General features: G+C 49.7%; 1 protein-coding gene across 1 annotated transcript in view; it reads right to left on the bottom strand.

The window, feature by feature from the left end:
- TENM4 (teneurin transmembrane protein 4) overlaps window positions 1-18569 on the bottom strand; it is a 756175-nt gene that overhangs the window by 398310 nt on the left and 339296 nt on the right. Inside the window, 2 exon segments of the mRNA XM_059708328.1 lie at window positions 221-490; window positions 3600-3887. Of these exon segments, the coding sequence (XP_059564311.1) occupies window positions 221-490; window positions 3600-3887 (558 nt within the window).

Below are 18569 nucleotides of genomic sequence, written 5' to 3'. Positions count from 1 at the left end.
CTCTGAGGTACCTGCCTAATCAGAAAAGAAAGAGTGGAGATCCACTCTCTGTCATGGCACTGCTTGGTGGGTATTATACGTGTTTGTGCAAGAGGCTTTGACTTTTGACCACTAAGAGCAAAGCAATTGTCACCAACATCACTAGAGCCCCAAGCAATGGTGTAATTCAAACCCCGGTCCTGCAGCCCAGGTGCCCGGCTCAGGCCAGGTTGCCACTCACCGGTCTCGGTGTTCTCGTGCTCCGTGTCGGTGAGCGTGAGGTTGGAGTTGGCCCGGCTGGACAGGCAGGAGCTGCGGCCCGACCGTGTGCTCCGGCCCCACAGTCTCACGGGGTGCTCAGGGGACAGCACAGTGTCGGCCTCCATGTCGGCATCAGAGCTGGCGCCCATGGAGTAGCCGCAGTGGGGGAGGCCGATGTCTGTGCGGTATAGGGTCCCATGAGGCGGTGTCACCTCGCCCAGCCCCAGCTCACGAAGGGAGAAGTTGGCTCCTGGGAGGAAACAGGTGAGCTTGGTTAGGAGGGGTCTTCCCATCAGAGCCTGGCCCCCAGCCCGGGTCTCCCTCTGGCCTTTGAGCTCACTGTGCCTTTTCTCTGACTGAATGGCTCCTTCTGCCCCTTCCCCACCAGCCCCAACCTTCTATACCCTTTGAGGAAGGACCCGGTCAGATGACACCTCCTCCGTGAAGTCTCCCCTAACCCTACACCCTGTGCAGAAGTCACTGCCCTTCCTCTGAGCTCCTCAGAGTCCATGGCCCCGGTCAGAGTTAAGGGCCTGACCCCTCCACCGATGATGACCTCATGGCACAGGACCATGCCTTGCTCATTCCTAAAACCCTATGCCTAGAACAAAATCTGGTGCTTACAGGGGCCAACAAAGGTCTGCCACACTGAATGGAGGGCCTTGAGTCTCCTCTTCCAGTCGGGATGGGGTGCAGTGCTTGCCAGCAAGGAGGATAAAGTCACGAAACAGTCCCATACTGCCTGGTAAATAGCTGATGCCCAAGCCTTCTCATACCCAGTGCCCCAGCCTCTGCTCTGCCCACTACAGTCTGTTCCCTACAAGGCCCCCACCCCCGATGAGATCACCTCCTAGTCTCTCCATGATGCAGCTGCTAAAAGGTTAATGTCAGCGGGCTTGGCACAGCAGGGGCTTGGGCTGTTCAGTGCCAGTAAGACATTCTGAGTGGCCAGGGTCTGGGCCAGACCAGATGTTAAACATTTTGAATGTGCCATAGGCCAGTTTGCTTCCCACCTTCACTGCACACCACACTTCCTGTGTGACTGGTTTGCTCCCTCTGATCTTTCTCCCATGCATCTCCCAGCTTCATAGTCCCTCTCCCTCCCCCTTCCCCCCCCCTCCCCCCAGTATTCCTGCTCTGCTGAGCCAGCCCTCTCAAGGGACACCAGTCACACATTATGAAGAATGACTGCTACATTAAGTGAAATATCAAATTTATTTGCAATAAACAGCCTTGGCTGCATTGATTTCCATATGGCTTGCCCTGAATATCCTTTTAAGCAGCCAGACTCAGTGTCAATATGAGTGAGCTGAGACATCCCAGGACTGGAGAAATGTAGGGAGAGGGCTGACTCTAAGGGCTCGGCGATCCCGTTGAGCCAGCCTGGCCCCTCTGATGTGTGAGCTTAGATGATTTAGTTCACCAAACATGAGGTGTGCTCCTGTTTGCTTTAAGTCCCTTTGGCCACTTTCCCGAGGAGCCCATCCCACCTTGCTCAACATCTAGCTGTGCAAGCTCAGGCTGGTGTCATCACCTGGGCCTGTGTTCTTGTTTGTAAATGGGGTGATAACCTATGACCTGCTACCCTCAGGATTTTTGAGGATCCAGAGAGGTAAGGGGAGAGAGTACTTCATAAACTGCAATGCTCACAGCTGCCTATGAGATGAGAATGCTTCTTGTTTGTTATTTACAAAGACAAGAAGGGGCCCCTTCTGCAGTCTCGTGCACCCAGGGTGGCATCCAGGCCACGCTGGACTGGCAGGGCTCCCTGAGCTCTATCAACCATGGGCCGGGCAGAGCTGGAGAGGAGCTTGGGTACTACCTTGTCCCTTCCCCTCACTGAGACCCAGCAATGACAGCTAGTAGTAGGCAGCATTTAGGAAGCAGCTGCTCCATGCCAGGTACTGTGTCGAGGGCTTTATTTCCAGTCCTTGTTCATTCTGAGCAGCCTCCTTTTAGGAGGCGTCACAGTTATCCCACTGCTCAGGGAAGGAGTTGAGGGTAGTAAGAGCAGCAGAGCCAGAATTCAAATCCAGGTTTTCTGATGCCTGAGTCTGAACTCTTGACCACAAGCTGGGAGAGAGAGCAGACCCCTCATCTTTCAAACCTGAGAGGCAGCCTTGCCAATAAGTCAGCCTTCCTGTGGATCCAGGCCTGTGAGGGCGGCCACATGCTGTGTGTATGCGCGTGTCTGTGTGTGTGCGCGCGCGCATGTGTACCCATGTCCAGCTCTTCTTACCTCTGTGATCTTGGGCAAATGAACCAGCTTGGTGTTGTTGTAAGGATTAAATAACAAAGGCAAGATGTATATAAATTACACAGCACCATGCCTGGCTAACCCTATCTGTAGAAGGCACGTGGGCAGGGTAGAACCAGGGAGGGCTGCAGGAGCATTCAGGGATTGGCAGGAATCACAGAGGCTCCAGGCTGGCGAACATATCATGGCAGCTGTGGACATAGTGAGCAGTCCAGTGGGTCCAGAGCATGGGTGGTGAGGTGGAGAGGCAGGGGATAAAATAGTCCAAAAGACAAATGAATATGGAAAAAGCCCTACTAAGCCAGGTTAAGGAGCTCAGGCAAAGTTCCATGGGGAGTCATTTCCAACTTCACCCCAGCTGTAGTGCAGAGAATAGACCACAGGGGCCAGCACCGGGTGAAGGGGGCTGTGGCTGATCCTCTCAGAGAGAAGACAGTGGCCTGAACTGGACTAGTGGCGGAGGAGACGGAGAAGAGCGAGGGATTTGAAAGGTACTCTGGAGCAGGATGGACAGGCTTTAGTGACCACTGTGTGTAGGAAATGAAAGAGTGGGAATCAGGTGCTAGGATAGTCCCCAAATTAGGAAGATTTTAGGTCCTCTCAGAAACAGCTTCCTCTCAAGGTGAGGGCAGTACTTGATACCAAAAGGTGCTAAGATATCTTTGTTGAAATATATGAACAGATAACAAAACTAACGGCCAAGACTTACTCAGCACTTCCTTGGTGTTATCACAGTTACCATTTAAACACGTCATCTCAATGGTCCTCATAACAATTCGGCCCAATAGAGAGGCCATTCCTGCCAATCTGGCAGCTGACCAGTGAGGCTTGGAGGAGAGCCCATGGCTCTGAACTCAGCCCCAAGAACGGACCCCGCTCCTAACCACTTCGTTATGCCAGGAAGTGGTGAGCATGAAAATCAATGAACTAAGAATGAACCGCAGGGCAGGCTTTGACTAGATCCCAGTGCCAAAATAGCAGATTTGGTGTTGACTCAGCACTCACTGGCCCTGCTGTTCCACTGCGCCCATGCCCAGGGCCACACCTGCGTGAACACCTGCCCCAGGCTCTGTTCCAGGCTCTGGCCCAGGCCCTCCCTCACCTGTGCGGCAGAACTCCTCAGCCTCTTGCGGCACCATGTCCTTGATGCGGCTGCCATAAGCAAGGCGGGCGTCCTGGTCATAGGCCTTCAGGGTCTCGCTGGAGCTGTAGGACTTCTGTGGGGCCTTGCCCTCCTCGCTGTCCGCAGACGAGCTGGTGTAGCGGCGCTCGGTGTCCCGGCGCCGGGTCAGTGAGCGGTATGGCTTCCTCTCCTTCACGTCCATGGCCTCTGGCCCGCACTCCTCCACATCCACGAACAGGGTCCTTGCCTCACTCAGGGCTGAGCGGTCTGGAGCCGGGAAAGCAAAGAAAAGGGCATGAGCTTGGGCCCCAGGAAGCAAAGACCACAGCCAGGTCCATTTGGGCCTCAGACCTTGATTCACCCTACAGTGCTGCGGGGACTGGCCTCTGGCTCCGAGGGGTGAGAGCACCCCTCCAAGACCACAGGGGGCCTTGCACCCAGAGCCTCTAAAAATGAATCCTGTCTCTGCTCCTCCGCCTTCCACCTCGAAGATGCCTCAACCTGCCCCTCCAGTGATCCCTGCCAGGAAAGCTAAGGAAGGCCAGAGGGCTCTGGTTTTCCTAATCCCCCGGGACAGGAACGCGGGCTTGTTCCCATCACGTGCCCAGCTGCCACAGGGCCTGACCCAGAAGAGCGGCTCCTTAAGAATTTGTAGAATGAATGACTACTCAGACACTGTGGTAAGCACTTTGTATAGATGATCGTATTTAACCCAATGAGCCAAGGTATCAACAACCAATCTACACCGTCACCACCAGATAACTAATTACTTGCTTATTGTTTGTTTTCTTCCACTAATACGCAAGCTCCTTGCAAGCCTGGGCTTTACCGGTTTTGCTAACTCCTGAGCTTTAGCAGCTCCAGCGAATCCTGGCACACCTGATTCACATTGGTTTCATTAACTGGCCAACCAATCCCCGTCTGACTGCTGAGAAAATGGAGGTTCAGAACCAACTTCAAGGTCATGGGGTGGTAACAAAGGCAGACCCTGAACCCAGGTCGGCTTGGCTCTAAAACCTGAGCTTTTCCTATTCCTTCCTCCCACTCTTGCTACACAACAGTGTCCTTCCAGCTGAGCTAGCTCTGAGGGCCACGCAGACAGAGAGAGGACTCCCTCACCTGCAGACTCGCCGTCTCATCAGTGGCACGATCCGCACCTGGGGGAGCTATGGTGCCTGCCCCATACATCTGGGTGTTGCCAGGGTGTCTGATGGGTGGGAGGGAGAGAGGAGAGGTTCTGCTTTGTCTACTGCCTTTCTCCTCTTTCCTCCATCTTGACCTTTTTTACCCTAGACTGACACCCCAGGATTTTTTAAAGCTGTCATAACACCCTCTTTCTCTTTCCAAATGTGTTCCTTTGGCTCTGAGGGCAGCAAACATAGCCCCTACAAGAGCCAGGGGTCAGCACAGAAGGAAAGCAGAATATCCTGCATAATGTGTGATGGGAGCTCTTCTGTTCTTGACACACAGCCTCTCAGTTCTTTCATTCATTGTCCCACTGTCCAGAGAAACACGGGTACACACACATTCTGCTGGGTGGCTGTTGTACGGAGAAGCCACAGAGTGAGAGTGTGGTCGACGGGGCCACCTGGGGTCTCCCTGTGGGGGCCGGGTCTCTGACAGACAGGGAGGGGGCCTGTCCACAAGGGCAGTGCCACCCAGTGCCTGCCAATGCTGCCACGTTGGAGTGCAGAGTGTCTTGTGAGTTTTTAAGACAAGCTGGGAAATTGGACTTATTATTTTTAATTTCAAAATACTCTACAGGCCAAACAAAATACAAGGACGAGTCATTTTGGTCAGGGAACTAGTGGTTTCCAAGTTCTGCCTTTAATCGTGGACATCTGAGACATCCCTTTGGCCTGAAGATGCTCTCTTCCCTCTTAGGACGCCAAAGGCCCTCTCTTTAATGGTAACATTAGAATCCCCACTTTAATCCTGTGACGCAGGCACTATGATCATCTGCAATTTTCAGATGAAAGATTGCGAGGTGAAGGACCTGCCCATGGTTGCACAGTTCCTGAGTGGTGGAGCCACAGTTCTGACCGAGGCGGTTGAACTTGCCACGTAACTGCTAGAAAGCATTGCCTTTTCATGCTGTGCCAGATGCATTTCCTAAGCCCAGATCAGACCAGAGCCCTCCCTAGCAGCCCTGCAGAGCCTTTAAGGTGAATTCCAGTTCTCAGTCCAAATGCTCTTGTGTCTGGCCCATCTCACTTCCACTCACTGAGCCACTTTCTGGACATGAAGTCTGTGATCTCTGCACCTCTGTACATGTGGTTCCATCATAGACTATCTACCTAACTAGATGCCTGCCTCTCCCCCAGACAGCAGTTCTTGGAGGGCAGGCCTGGCATCCATGAACTCATGAAATGCCAGCTGAGTAAATAAATGAATAAACTTCATTTCTTCTTACAAATCTTAAGTAATATAAAATATTGGTGGTTCAACTTAGATAAATATGTATTAGATAGATATGTAAAATTAAATGCATTGCTCAAATGCATTCTTTTTAAAGGCAGCCTGGGTTTGAAGTACAGTGGGGCCTTGACTTACGAGTGTCCCGACTAACGAGTTTTTTGAGATACCAGCTGTCTCTCGGCCAATTTTTTGTATTGAGTTGATAGAGTAATTTGAGTTAATGAGCTCCTTAATGAGCTCCTTAACGAGCTTGGTCTCGGAACGAATTAAACTCGTAAATCAAGGCCCCACTGTATATGCCCCCACATAGCAGCTGTGTGACCTAGGACAAGTTACTGAACCACACTGTGCTTCAGCGTCCTCATCTGTAAAATAGCACCGACTACTTGGGGTTGTTCGGAGGATTAAATGAATTAATGCACATCCCTGCAACATATGGCCCCTGATACATAATGGGTGCTGAATAGATGTTAGCCGCATTATCATCAGGAAAACCCCACATTTTATTTTTAAAAGGTGCACTTTAGAAGTCTCCAGCTTGGTGTCAGTTATAACTGGCGAAGGAACACCCCCCGGAAACGTGTTCATAGTCTGAGACACATTTCGGCTGTTAACTTGGTGGGTGACTGTCTTATCAGCATGTGCCTGTTGACCAAAGACACCAGCTTCAAGGCAAAGACTAAGTAACTACAAATGATGAAGAATGCAGCACAGAAACTCATGGCTTCCCTGCCACAAAGCAGAAGTGTGGAGGACAATCGCCATGCTCCTGTTTCCTTTGATTCCCCTCATTTTTTTTCCCCCCGATGCAAAAGCAGAGAGTCTTTATTCAAGCTAGCTTGAGCTCCCCCCACACTCACCAATGCAGAGGCTGGGGCAGAGAGAGAGGGAGCTCTGATTCCCCTCATTTTATTTTTTTTAACTTTATTTTATTGTTTAAAGTATTACAAATAGTAGTGCATATGTCTCCTTCCCCCCCCCCCCCATTGACCTTCCCCTGGCCTTCCCTACCCGCCCCAGCACATGCCCTCAGCTCCCCCCCCCCAGTGTCTTGTGTCCATTGGTTATGCTTATATGCATGCATATAAGTCCTTCGGTTGATCTCTTACCTACCCCCCGCAACGCTCCCCAGCCTTCCCATTGTACTTTGACAGTCTGTTTGATGCTTCTCTGCCTCTGTATCTATCTTTTTGTTCATCAGGTTATATGTTCCTTATTATCCATAAATGAGTGAGTTCATGTGGTATTTTTCTTTCACTGCCTGACTTATTTCACTTAACATAATGCTCTCCAGTTCCATCCATGCTGCTGCAAATGGCAAGAATTCCTTTTTATAGCAGCATAGTATTCCATTGTGTAGATGTACCACAGTTTTCTAATCCACTCGTCTGTTGATGGGCATTTAGGCTGTTTCCAAATTTTAGCTATTATAAATTGTGCTGCTATGAACATAGGGGTGCATATATCCTTTCTAATTGGTGTTTCTGTTTTCTTGGAATTTCCTCCCCCCCTACCCCATTTTAGCCTTAATAAAGTAATTCAGTAAATACTTATGTGTTTTGAACAGGTGGGAGGTTGGTCATGGTCTACATTCAGCTTGGCCTTTATTAGCGAGAGAAAGAGGGGCCATGCCCTGGCTGTTTTCTCAGTGGTTAGAGTGATGGCCCTCAGACTGAAGGGTGTCAGGTTTGATTCATCTCAATTGCAGGCTCTATCTCTGGCCCTAGTTGGGGCATGTTTGGGAGGCAACCAATTGATGTGTCTCTCTCACATGGTGTTTCTTTCTCTCTGTTCCTCCTCTGCCCTTCCACTCTCTCTAAAAATCAATGGGGAAAAACCTCAGGTGAGGATTAAAAATAAAAGAAGGGAACGGGTCAGGATGTAAGACGTGACACTGGAGAAGAGCTCCCGGAGCAAAGGGCCTGCAGTGCAGTGATGCTGAGGCCCTGGCAGTAGGGTGTGTGTGATGTAAAGGGTGCCCAGCTCAGGTCCTGGGCCCCCATATATGGGCTGGGGACAGAAGTACCGGCACACATGTGTTTAAACATGTCAGACACTCCTTACCGGCTGACCAAGTGGTTCCCACTGCGCCTAAACCCATTACCCGACCCTTCCTAACTCTCCCTCTGCTTCCTCTCACCGCCCTCAGAACAACCTGCCACCCCAACTGGCCTCTCTCCCAGATCCACTCTCCGTTTCTCTCCCACCAGCTGCCTGCCATGTCTCAGACATTCTCAACTGAGCCCTGCCTGTGCTGTTCACTGGGTTCACCCAAGGGAGGCTCCTGAAGGAGGTGGGGCAGGAGGGGGAGGAGTGAGGAGAGAGTGTCCACTCCCTCTCCCACCAGCTGGCCCCTCTTCCAGGCCTCCAGCTCTCCCTGGCTCTGCAAACATCCTTCCCTGCCCTCACCTGTCCGGGCCCAGGGGTGCCCCAGTTTCCTGCTGCACGGAGACCCTGGGTGTCTCACCATTCTGGTTGGCTGCCTTCACCTGCCCACACCTGTGTCTCTTTATTAATGTCTGTTCATTGAAACCATCTGAGGTGAATTCTGTTTCCTGGGGGATCCTGACCTGTGATGCAGCTTCGCCTCTTGCTCTCTGCTTCACTGTCAGTAATGATGATGATGATGATGATGATCATTGTCATCAAACTAATGACACCAACAGCGATCACTTACACAGAGTTTACCACAGGGTAGGCCCTGGGCACAGTGTTCTGGATAGATGATCTCATTTAGTTGTTACCACTCCTAGTCTGTGTATTGGTCCCATTTTAGTGATGAAGAACCTAAAGCTTAGAGAAGTTAAATAACTGGTTTAAAACCATGCAGGCAGAACTGAATCAAGAGCTGGATCCACCCATTGCCAAATCCTGCCCCCCCCCCCCCAGCCCTCTGCCATGCACAATTTGTCCCAGGTAAGGAGTTGGTTGGCTCCAGCCATGTTCTGGCTGTGTGGCCCTGGGCCAGCCCCTCACCCCAGGGCGCTGGGTTTGTCAGATGCTTTGTAAACTGTAATGCACATTATACCTCTAGGCGCACGGGATTGGAGAGTTATTACTACCAATGCCACCATCATCATCTTTATTGCTTTGTTATTTCTAACCATCAAATTTTATAACTGCTTTAATCATAGAGTAAATCAAGCAGCTGAGTATGTTCTGGGAAGCTAAGTTGCCAACACATACCTGAAGAACATGCCTAGCAGCTCAGCCACTGCAGGCCTCAGGCTAAGCTGGAGGGTCCGACTGGGGCTCCTGCTGAGGTTGACAACCAAGACAAAGGGCATGTAGCCCCCACAAGGGAGGGGGGGATGCTGGCACAGACCACCTGTGTGAGATGCGTGAGACCCTGGCCTGCTCTCAAGGGGTGGCTTCAAAGGGGAGTTCATTTCCACCACCTGTTACAGACCAGTTTGTGCTGGGTGCTGGGCCCAGAGATGAGCAGACAGTGCTACAGGAGCAGCTCACTGTGTGTTCAGGTGTCAGCCACAGGGAACAAGACTGGGAGCTCTGGTAAAGCATGAATTGCAGTTTCACAGGTTCCTCCACATGCTGGCACGGGGTCAGTTTTGGTCTGTCTATGGTGAGGGAGAGGACCTGGGACAAGAGAAGGGGAGAAAGGTGTGCACTGAGCACTGTGCCCTGTGCTTTCACACAGCCCTGGGAGAACGTTCACTGGTTACTGGTACTTCCCGTTTTAGAGAGCAGGCTGAATGACCCAGCGGACTGATCAAGGTCACACAGCCAGTGAGTGACAGCACTGGGACCTGACCCAGTCATTCTAAAATCCACATTTTGGTCCTAGCTGGTTTGGCTCAGTGGATAGAAGGTTGGCCTGCGGACTGAAGGGTCCCGGGTTCAATTCTGGTCAAGGGCATGTACCTCAGTTGCGGGCATGGGGGAGGCAAGAAATTGATGTGTCTCTCTCACATTGATGTTTTGCTCTGTCTCTCCCCCACCCTTCCATTCTCTCTAAAAATCAATGGGAAAAATATCCTCGGGTGACATCTGCATTTGGGGTTGTTTTTTTTTTCTTTACATGGAACTGGATTCCAGTGGCTCTGGAAGGTTTGAACGGAGTGTGAATGTGGGGAGGCCTGGGAGACACCGAGTGCTGATGGTGGTCAGGGTGCCATTTCCGATGGAGAAAGAGGCAATAACAATAAAACAACCGCTGCTAATGGAATACCTACTCATGTGCCGGGTACTTTGTACAGATCGTTTCTAATCCCTACCACAACTAGGCAGTCAGATATCACCCTCTTATTTTATATTTTATTTTACAAATGAGATAACGAGTTCAAAGAGAAGGGGACATGTCAGGGTCTGGATCTGAACCAGAAGAAAATGTTTAAACCTGGAGAAAGGTATTCCCCACCTAGTACCATAGCTTAACTCATTGGGTAAAATAATGGCCAAGGGCCTTCTCTGTCCTAAGTGCTGCGGAAGGTGTGCAGGGGTAACACACTGAGGCCCCCTTGTCCTCCCCTCCCTCCCCACAACACCTCGGCCTGCCCTGCTGTTCCAAGTCTTGTGTGAGGCCTCTGTGGAGAAGACCAATAGCTTGCTACTCCTTGGAGCTTCAGAAAGACACTGGGCGAGTCACACAAGGGAGAGAAGCAGGAGAAGGTCCCACAGGCCCTAAGCCAGGCCCGGTGGGTGGGCCAAAGGCCAGGAGACAACCAGGGTCCACTGCCCAGAGAAAGTGACATCCGCACCATGACCAAAGGATGCCAGGTGACAGTGGGCCACACAGGCAGTTCTGGGGTAAGGAGAGAAAAGAAGCTGAAACCAGTGGCCTTCCGATTTCTCTGACCTACAGCAAGAAGACATTGCTTTCCCAATCCAGTACACACACACGTCTACACATTTCCAACTAAAACAAACATTTCAAGAACTAGCCTAACTTTTCCTCAAGAGTGAAATCTGAGATTTTCTACTGGACTCTATTCTACTGAAACAGAATGATGGACGGGTTGCCAACCTACGCTTTGAGAACACTTCTCCAGGTATCGGCATGGAGGGAAGCTGAGGTGTGAGAGAATGTGGGGACAGACGGGCCCAGCTACTCCTCAAGTCCAGGCTCCAGGGAGGGGAGAGGTTCAAGCCAGAGCCTGAGAGGCGAGGAGTGAGCTGCCTGGGAGAAAGAAGAGGGCTCTTCAAGAAGGATTAGAACATGAGTGGACAATAACATGCAGGCGCGCATGTGGCAGACAGCCTTGATCTTGAGGTCCCCGGGGAGCCTGTGGTCCAGCTGTTTCTCAGGGCTCTGACGGGGCGGCAGGATCTGCCTGGAAGAGTGTGTGGGACTGAGGAGAGGAGGGCAGATGGGGACCAAAGCTTGTGGTGTGCGGGGGGAAACTCAAGAAGCACACTTGGGCCTTTCCTTGCAGTATTTATGAGGAGCCAGGGCCTGGGACTTTCTTGGAGAGACTTCATCAGATGTACAGCACTGCGAGGCGCCCCTGCCCCTGCCAAAGCCCCTGGGGGGGGGATGGGGGCTGTTACCACCCTGGGCTTCCTGGAAACCTCAGAAACGGCTGGGGATGAACCAAGAAACGGACTGAATTTCTACTGCACTAAGGTGTATAAGTTTTCCTTAACATAAGCACATGGTGATATTTTTAGTTATTTGTGTCAAAAAGAGCCCATAAATATTTCAGAGATAAAAATGTGTTCTGTAAAATATAAGTCTCTTCTCTCTTCTCTCTCTCTCATCATTATACATTTTTTTTTTGTTGCCTTAGTCCTTCAAAGTCCTTTGTTTTAAATTCCAGTGCGATATGAAGGTGAATGCCAGGGGTGGCGGGAGCACCTGTTCTGTACCTGTTCTGTACCTGTCCCAGGTACTGTGTTGGGCTGTGTATAAACCAGAGATGTAGGTGTCATTATACCCACTTTACAGACTTGGAAACTGAGGTTCAGAGTAGCACTAAGTGATGCTCAAGTTCACACAATATGCCATGTTGACTGTACTCCATGTTGTACATTTCTCTGGCCCTGTCACTTTAGGGAAATCCTCACATTTTTAAACAGTGAGACAGTAGTTATAATAATGGTGGATAATGACAAGGTCTTTACATGCACTACCTCATTTAATCCTCACCACACCCCTAAACCCTAAAACCTCATTTTCTAGATGAAAAAGCCCAGGATTTAGCGAGGCTAATACCTTGCCCAGAAGATTGCAGCAAGGAAGTGCAGAGCCTGGGTCCATATGACCCCAAGGCTCAAGCTGTTAACCAGACCCAGGTCATCCCTTATTCTGATTTGCTTCAATGTTCTATGTGTCCTTTCCTTTTGCTTCTCAGCAGTATTAAGTCCTCCGGTGCACCGAGTCAGCACCTGACCCAGCTTAGGGAGGAATGCTTTTACAGCGGCTTCTCAGAGTGTGCCCTGCTCAGGAAGGCGGCACTGTGGGCCAGGGAAAGGGCCTTCTTGGGCTCGTGGTGGAATGAGGCCTTGTTCCCAGCTGGGCTGTGGGGACTTCCCTAATCAGCAGCTGGGAGGCAGGTGACAGATGGTACCTACAGGAGCCATCGTGCCCTTTTGTGGAGGGCTTGTCACAGGCCAGGTGTGGAAGGGCAGGCGGTTGTTGTGCGGTGCTGCCCTTCTGATCCTGAGCTGGGAGAGCTCTCCCCGGAGCTGCCCTGGCCCCTCAAAGGGCTGAGCGCACACAGGACTGGGGACAACAGGCCCTCAGCCAACATGAGGCAGTACAAGAGCTGTGTATTCCAGATTCCTCCATCTGTCTTCATTCTTCCCCTCCCGAAGCCATGTACCAGCCAATGACCCCTTTTACCAATGGTGGCATCTTAGTGTCAGGAAATGTGCTTTTTACTGTATGAATGAAAGCACCACCAAAGGCCAGCTCGTTCATGCACCATCGATGTTTAAACCCCGTTGGTCCCATCCTTACCAATTGGTCAACCATATCTTTTTTTTTTTTCTTAAAATTTCAGAGAGGAAAGGAGAGACAGAAACATCAATGATGAGAGAGAATCATTCATTGGCTGTCTGCACGCCCACCACTGGGGACGGAGCCTGCAAACCTGGTATGTGCCCTGACTGGGAATCAAACCCTGACTTCCTGGTTCATAGGTCAGTGCTCAACTGCTGAATCACACCGAGCAGGCTGGTCAACCATGTCGAAAACTGGGGACTTCCCTACCTCCAGGGACAGCTCTGACTATGCTTCCCAACGTGGGAAGCAGCCTCTTTTTAGCTTCCTTCTGCAGGCTGCGGCTGTGCTCCTGGGGGTCTCAGTCCAATGCCTGGGCCCTGCCAATGGCCCTTCAAGACTAAAGGCAGGCCAGTCTGTGTGTCCTTCAGTCTTCTTGTCAGACTGAACCTCACTCCTATAATTTTTAAGTCTTGCCTTTTCAGTGGCCTTTCCATGAATTCATCCACCCTTGCTCCCTCCTTCCCATCTAAGGAGGCTTTGAAAGAGTCAGGGTGAGATTTGAGGACAAAAAGTTGGGCCAACTGCAGTCAGAGGGACAGACACATCTACAGGTGGTCCCAGCACAGGGAACACAAGAGGGCAATGGACACAGATGGTCTAGGAGTAGAGAGGGGACACCAGCAAAGGCCACCTGGAGGAGGTGACATCTGAGCTGAGGCTGGGCAGGAGTTAGCCAGGGGACAGGGAAGGAAGGTTGGCTAGAATCACTGGGAACCTCTTGGTGCAGTAGGAACATCCTCCATGCACCTCTCTCCCCTGCACCCAACACAGTGTTTTTGGAAGCACACTCATGGGAGGCCTCCGCCTGAGCGGTCTGTCTGCTGGGACTGAGTGTCTTCATGAACGGCACCTTGAGCCATGGTTTTCTGCAGTTCAGCCCCCACCGACAGGGTTCCCTTTCCTTCTCCCTAGAAAATCCATTTCAAGGTCAAGCCCAAAGCCAAGGCTATTAGAGCACCAATTCCACAGATTTCTAACTTTCTATGGGCTTATTCTGGGACCATGTTATGAGATAATCAGAGGGAGGGAAGAGATAGTTGGGCTGATTAATTGCACATCTACTACTATGGCTAGAGCTTGATCTGCAATTACCAGGGGCTCCCGCATTACACTTCCACTCTGTGAGGGGTGGAGGGTAATGAGAAAGAGCCAGAGGGGACTCCTGGCGCCACAGGGAGCAGGCATTTGTTTAAGGCTCCTGTGAATGGTGAGAGTCTTAGTGGTAACGCTAACTCCCTCAGTTCACTCAAGCCTCCCCAGATTTGTGAAGGTAGCAACTGCTTGTGCTCTTGCAGAATGGCTCAGGGTTCTGTGTTTGTAGAGAGGAGAGGTTTGGAGGCTGTGACTTGCTGACAGCCACATCCGGCAAGTGCAGACCAAGAGCCACCATTTTCCTGCTGTTTCCTTTCATGATCTCAGTTTTCTCTCCTGCAACATGGGGTGGCAGGGGGGCGGGGCTCATATGTAATCCATGCCTGAGGACTGCCTTTATGTCCCCAAACATACATACACACACATACACATGCACACATGTATACACACCCACAAGTGCTCTGTCAAGAACCAGGAGTTCTGAGAGGGACAATGATTACAGAGCATCTCGGGGAGGTGCCAAGAGGGGTCCTGGCAGCAGACAGAGCCTGTTGGCCAAGGCGTCCCAGAAAGGGGCGTCCAGGAGGAGAGCCAGGGAGGGTGCAGTGGCACTGGCAGACTCGCACTCTCATCTCTATGTACTCTAGCCTCAAAGAAGTCGAGAAAAAGGCTCATAATGATGGGAAAACCCTAATTGCCTGAAACTGCCGCCATTTCCAATAATTAAAGGCAGACTTAATAGATATTAGGGCCCTCCTTCCAGCAGCTGGGTGGTCAGGCGATTTTTATTTCAATAATTAGCTGCTGTAAGTCACACAGAACTGGAGACAGATAAAGGCAGGGCCAGCCTCTCACAGAGCTAATTGTGCCCAGGGTTCTACATGCCTAATCAAGCCCTGCACTGCTCCCATCTCTTTCATCCAAGGCCTCAAAGGACTTCACCGTCGGTAATTAAGTCTCCTAAGTGCTGTAAAGGAAGTGCTTCTCCTTGGCAATCTGAGAAAAGAAGAGGCTGCTGGGGTGGAGGTGGGACAGGCAGCCATGTGGCTGGCCCCCAAGAAGGGGAGAGGGAGCAAAGAGCTGGCCCGGCCCCTGAGACTGGGCCTTCTCAAGCCTTTGGCCTCTGTGGGTCATATCTCTAGGACAACCGCAGACCTGTGGCTCTGCTGGCCACCTCCTGTTGAGTCTAGTTCAACCTGCTCCATCCTGGAAGCAATCTGATAGCTACTCAGAGTCTGTCTACATTTCTCACCTGGACAGTTTCTGAGGGATCTATTTGTTAGACATGCCAGTTCTCTTGGGTAATTCAGATACCACTGCCAAGATTATTAGAGTTAGACAGGAACATAAAGGACACAGTCGCTCAAGCCCCATCAGACAATTGGGCTCCCTCTGTGAGTCTGCACAGACACCAGCCAGCCTCTGCGTGGCCTCCATTGGCAGTGGGCTTACTCCTAACACATTTTGTCCTCTAAGCTTGGCCTTAGGTCAGAGGTGGGGAACCTTATTTTTCTACCAAGGCCCATTTGGATATTTATAACATCATTCACTGGCCATATGAAGTTATCAACTTAAAAATTAGCCTGTTATATTTGGTCAAACATTTAATTACCTCACCCCTAATGCCTTGACAGGGCCAGACCAAATGATTTTGTGGGCCATATACACCCCTCGGGCCAGATATTCCTCACTCCTGCCTTAGACAGTTCCTTCTGACAATGAGCTGGAATTCGCTTCCTTCAAGAGCCTTCCCACTGGCCCTAACTCTGCCTTAAAACCTCCCAAATACACCTGACTCCTCCTCCCCAGGACAAAATATTTCCTCCCCTGGTTCTGCAAAATAGTGAAGCACAGTGGTAAACAAACAAAAAACAAGCTTCACATCCAAGGCACAACCCAAAAAGGAGAAATCAATGAACTGGACCTCACCCAAATTCAAACGTATGCTCTGTGAAAGAGTCTGTGGAGAAGATGAAAAGACAAGGTACAAAGTGGGAGGAAATTTTTGCAAACCTGTAAACAACCGAGGTCTAGCATCTTCTAGACCAGCGTTTCTCAACCTGTGGGTCGCGACCCCTTTGGGGATCAAATGACCTTTTCACAGGGGTTGCCCAAGACCATTGGAAAACACATATAATTACATATTGTTTTTGTGATTAATCACTATGCTTTAATTATGTTCAATTTGTCACAATGAAATTGGGGGTCACCACAACATGAGGAACTGTACTAAAGGGTCTCAGCATTAGGAAGGTTGAGAACCACTGCTCTAGAACTATATGAAGAGCCCTTGAAACGCAACAGTAAAGAAGCCCAAACAATCCAATTAGAAAGTGGCCAAAAGATGTAACTGATATTTCACCCCTGAGGATGTACTGATGGCAAATAAGCACATGAAAAGCATCACCGATCACCCGGGAAATGCAACTAAAAGCCACAATATCACCACACGCCCACCACAAAGGCTAAAATAAAGAACAGGGGTGGCTCGGAATGCTTGCAAGGACCAGGGAAACTGGATCACCCATGCACTTCTGATGGGAATATAAAATAGTTCGGCCTCGCTGGAAAACAGTTTGGCAGTTTCCTATAAATTTAAACATGCAATTACTGTACAACCTAGCCATTGCACTCCTGGCATTTATCCCTCAGAAATGAAAATTTATGTTCGCACAAAAACCTGAACAATGTTCATGGCGAGACTTACTCGTAATAGCTAAAAACTGGAATCCGTCCAGATGTCCTTCAACAGGTGAATGGTTAAATAAATGGTGGAATACCATGGAATACTACTCAGTGATAAAAAGAAATGAATTAACAATACAAATGAATCTCCGGGGAACTTCGCTGAGTGAAAAAAAGCCAATTGCAAAAGGTTACAGACTATATGATTCCATAGAACATTTTCAAAATGACAAGGTTTTAGAAATGGAGAACAGATTAGTCACTGCTAATGGGGCACAGGTGGGAAGGAGGTGGGATGACAAAGGGCAGTGTGAGGGGTATTTGTGAGGAAAATGGTTACTATCTTGACTGGATACACTAAGTTACAGACAATAAAATACTATAAAAGTAAACACACACATAAGTACAAGTGAAAATGGGGACATTGGAATAAGATGATTGGTGTTTAACAATGTTCATACTCTGGTTGTAATCTGCTCTTTTACTATCATTTTTCCAAGTGTCAGTAATGGGAAAAGTGGGTAAAATGTCTCCAGGATATCTCTGTAATATAGTTTACAACCGCTTGTGAACTACAATGATCTCAATAAAAGTTTCAATTAAAAAAAATAGGTTTTTTGAGTCTGGCAGATTTGGTTTGAATCTTGAACGTATTATGACTCCCAGTGCAACCTTGAACAAATAAACGCTTTGAAACTCAGATTCCTCATCTGTAAAATGGGGATCATAACTACCCCATTTTTCAGCGTTATCTTAAAGTTTAAATGAGGTGGTCGATGGAAATGTTTAACTCTATGCTTGACACATAAAGAAAAATTTAATATACAACAGAGGCAACTGTTATATTATTATTCAGGATAAATATTTCAGTGCCTTCTCCTGATTCAGTTCCTACACGCCTAGCTTCCACCCAGTCATCATTCTCTGGAAAAGTTCCCTTTGGTCAATGTCACTCTTGAAAACACCAGGGTCAGAAACCGGAGTTTGATAACAGTCTCATTATCAGATACTGCTGTGGCATCTTATGATTTCTAGCGATGATGCCATACTTCACATGCTGTTTTTGGCCAATTGCTTATCACTATTTCCTGTGCAATGTCTTTTTTAAAAATGAATAAAAATGTTTTTATTGATTTTAGAGAAAGAAGAGGGCAGGGGGTGGGGGAGAGAGGGAGAGACGGAGAGAAACATAAATGAGAGAGAAAAAACATTGATAAGCTGCCTCCTGAATGTCCCCTGCTGGGGATCAAGCCCGAAACCTGGGCATGTGCCCAAACCAGGAAACGAACTAGCCACCTCCTGGTGCACGGATCAATGCTCAACCACTGAGCATATACGGGGAAATAAAGACATTAAGGTAGCAAGCTGCCGAGATTCACATTCACCTACCAATTCTTAACCATCTGCTACGTCAGGCACTAATACTGATATACATCACCAGGGGGGCATCATGTTTCTATTACAGAATCCTCAGGACAACCCCTGAAGTTAGGGATGGTGGTGGGTTGCTGTAGCAATATCACCTCTCTGTACCCACACTATTGTGCAGTCTCCCACACTGACTCCAAGGTTGGCCACGTGCCCTGCATTGGCCAAGGGGCAAAGAGAACATCAGCAAACATGAATCAGAGACATGAAAAACCCTGGGGTATTTGGGCTTGCCTGCTCTTGCTATTTTTGGAAAATATCCATCATATAAAGAGAACCAGCCTGGCCAGCTTGTTGCTGTAGACACAGGGCTGAGCCAACCAGGCCCCCATAGAGTGTAGCTATATGAGTCCAGTGGACAC

Source organism: Myotis daubentonii, chromosome 9 (genome assembly GCF_963259705.1).
Source record: "Myotis daubentonii chromosome 9, mMyoDau2.1, whole genome shotgun sequence".
Classification (NCBI taxonomy): domain Eukaryota; kingdom Metazoa; phylum Chordata; class Mammalia; order Chiroptera; family Vespertilionidae; genus Myotis; species Myotis daubentonii.
The sequence above is the reverse complement of the archived record's forward strand: the minus strand, read 5'-3'. Positions and strand labels throughout refer to the sequence as shown.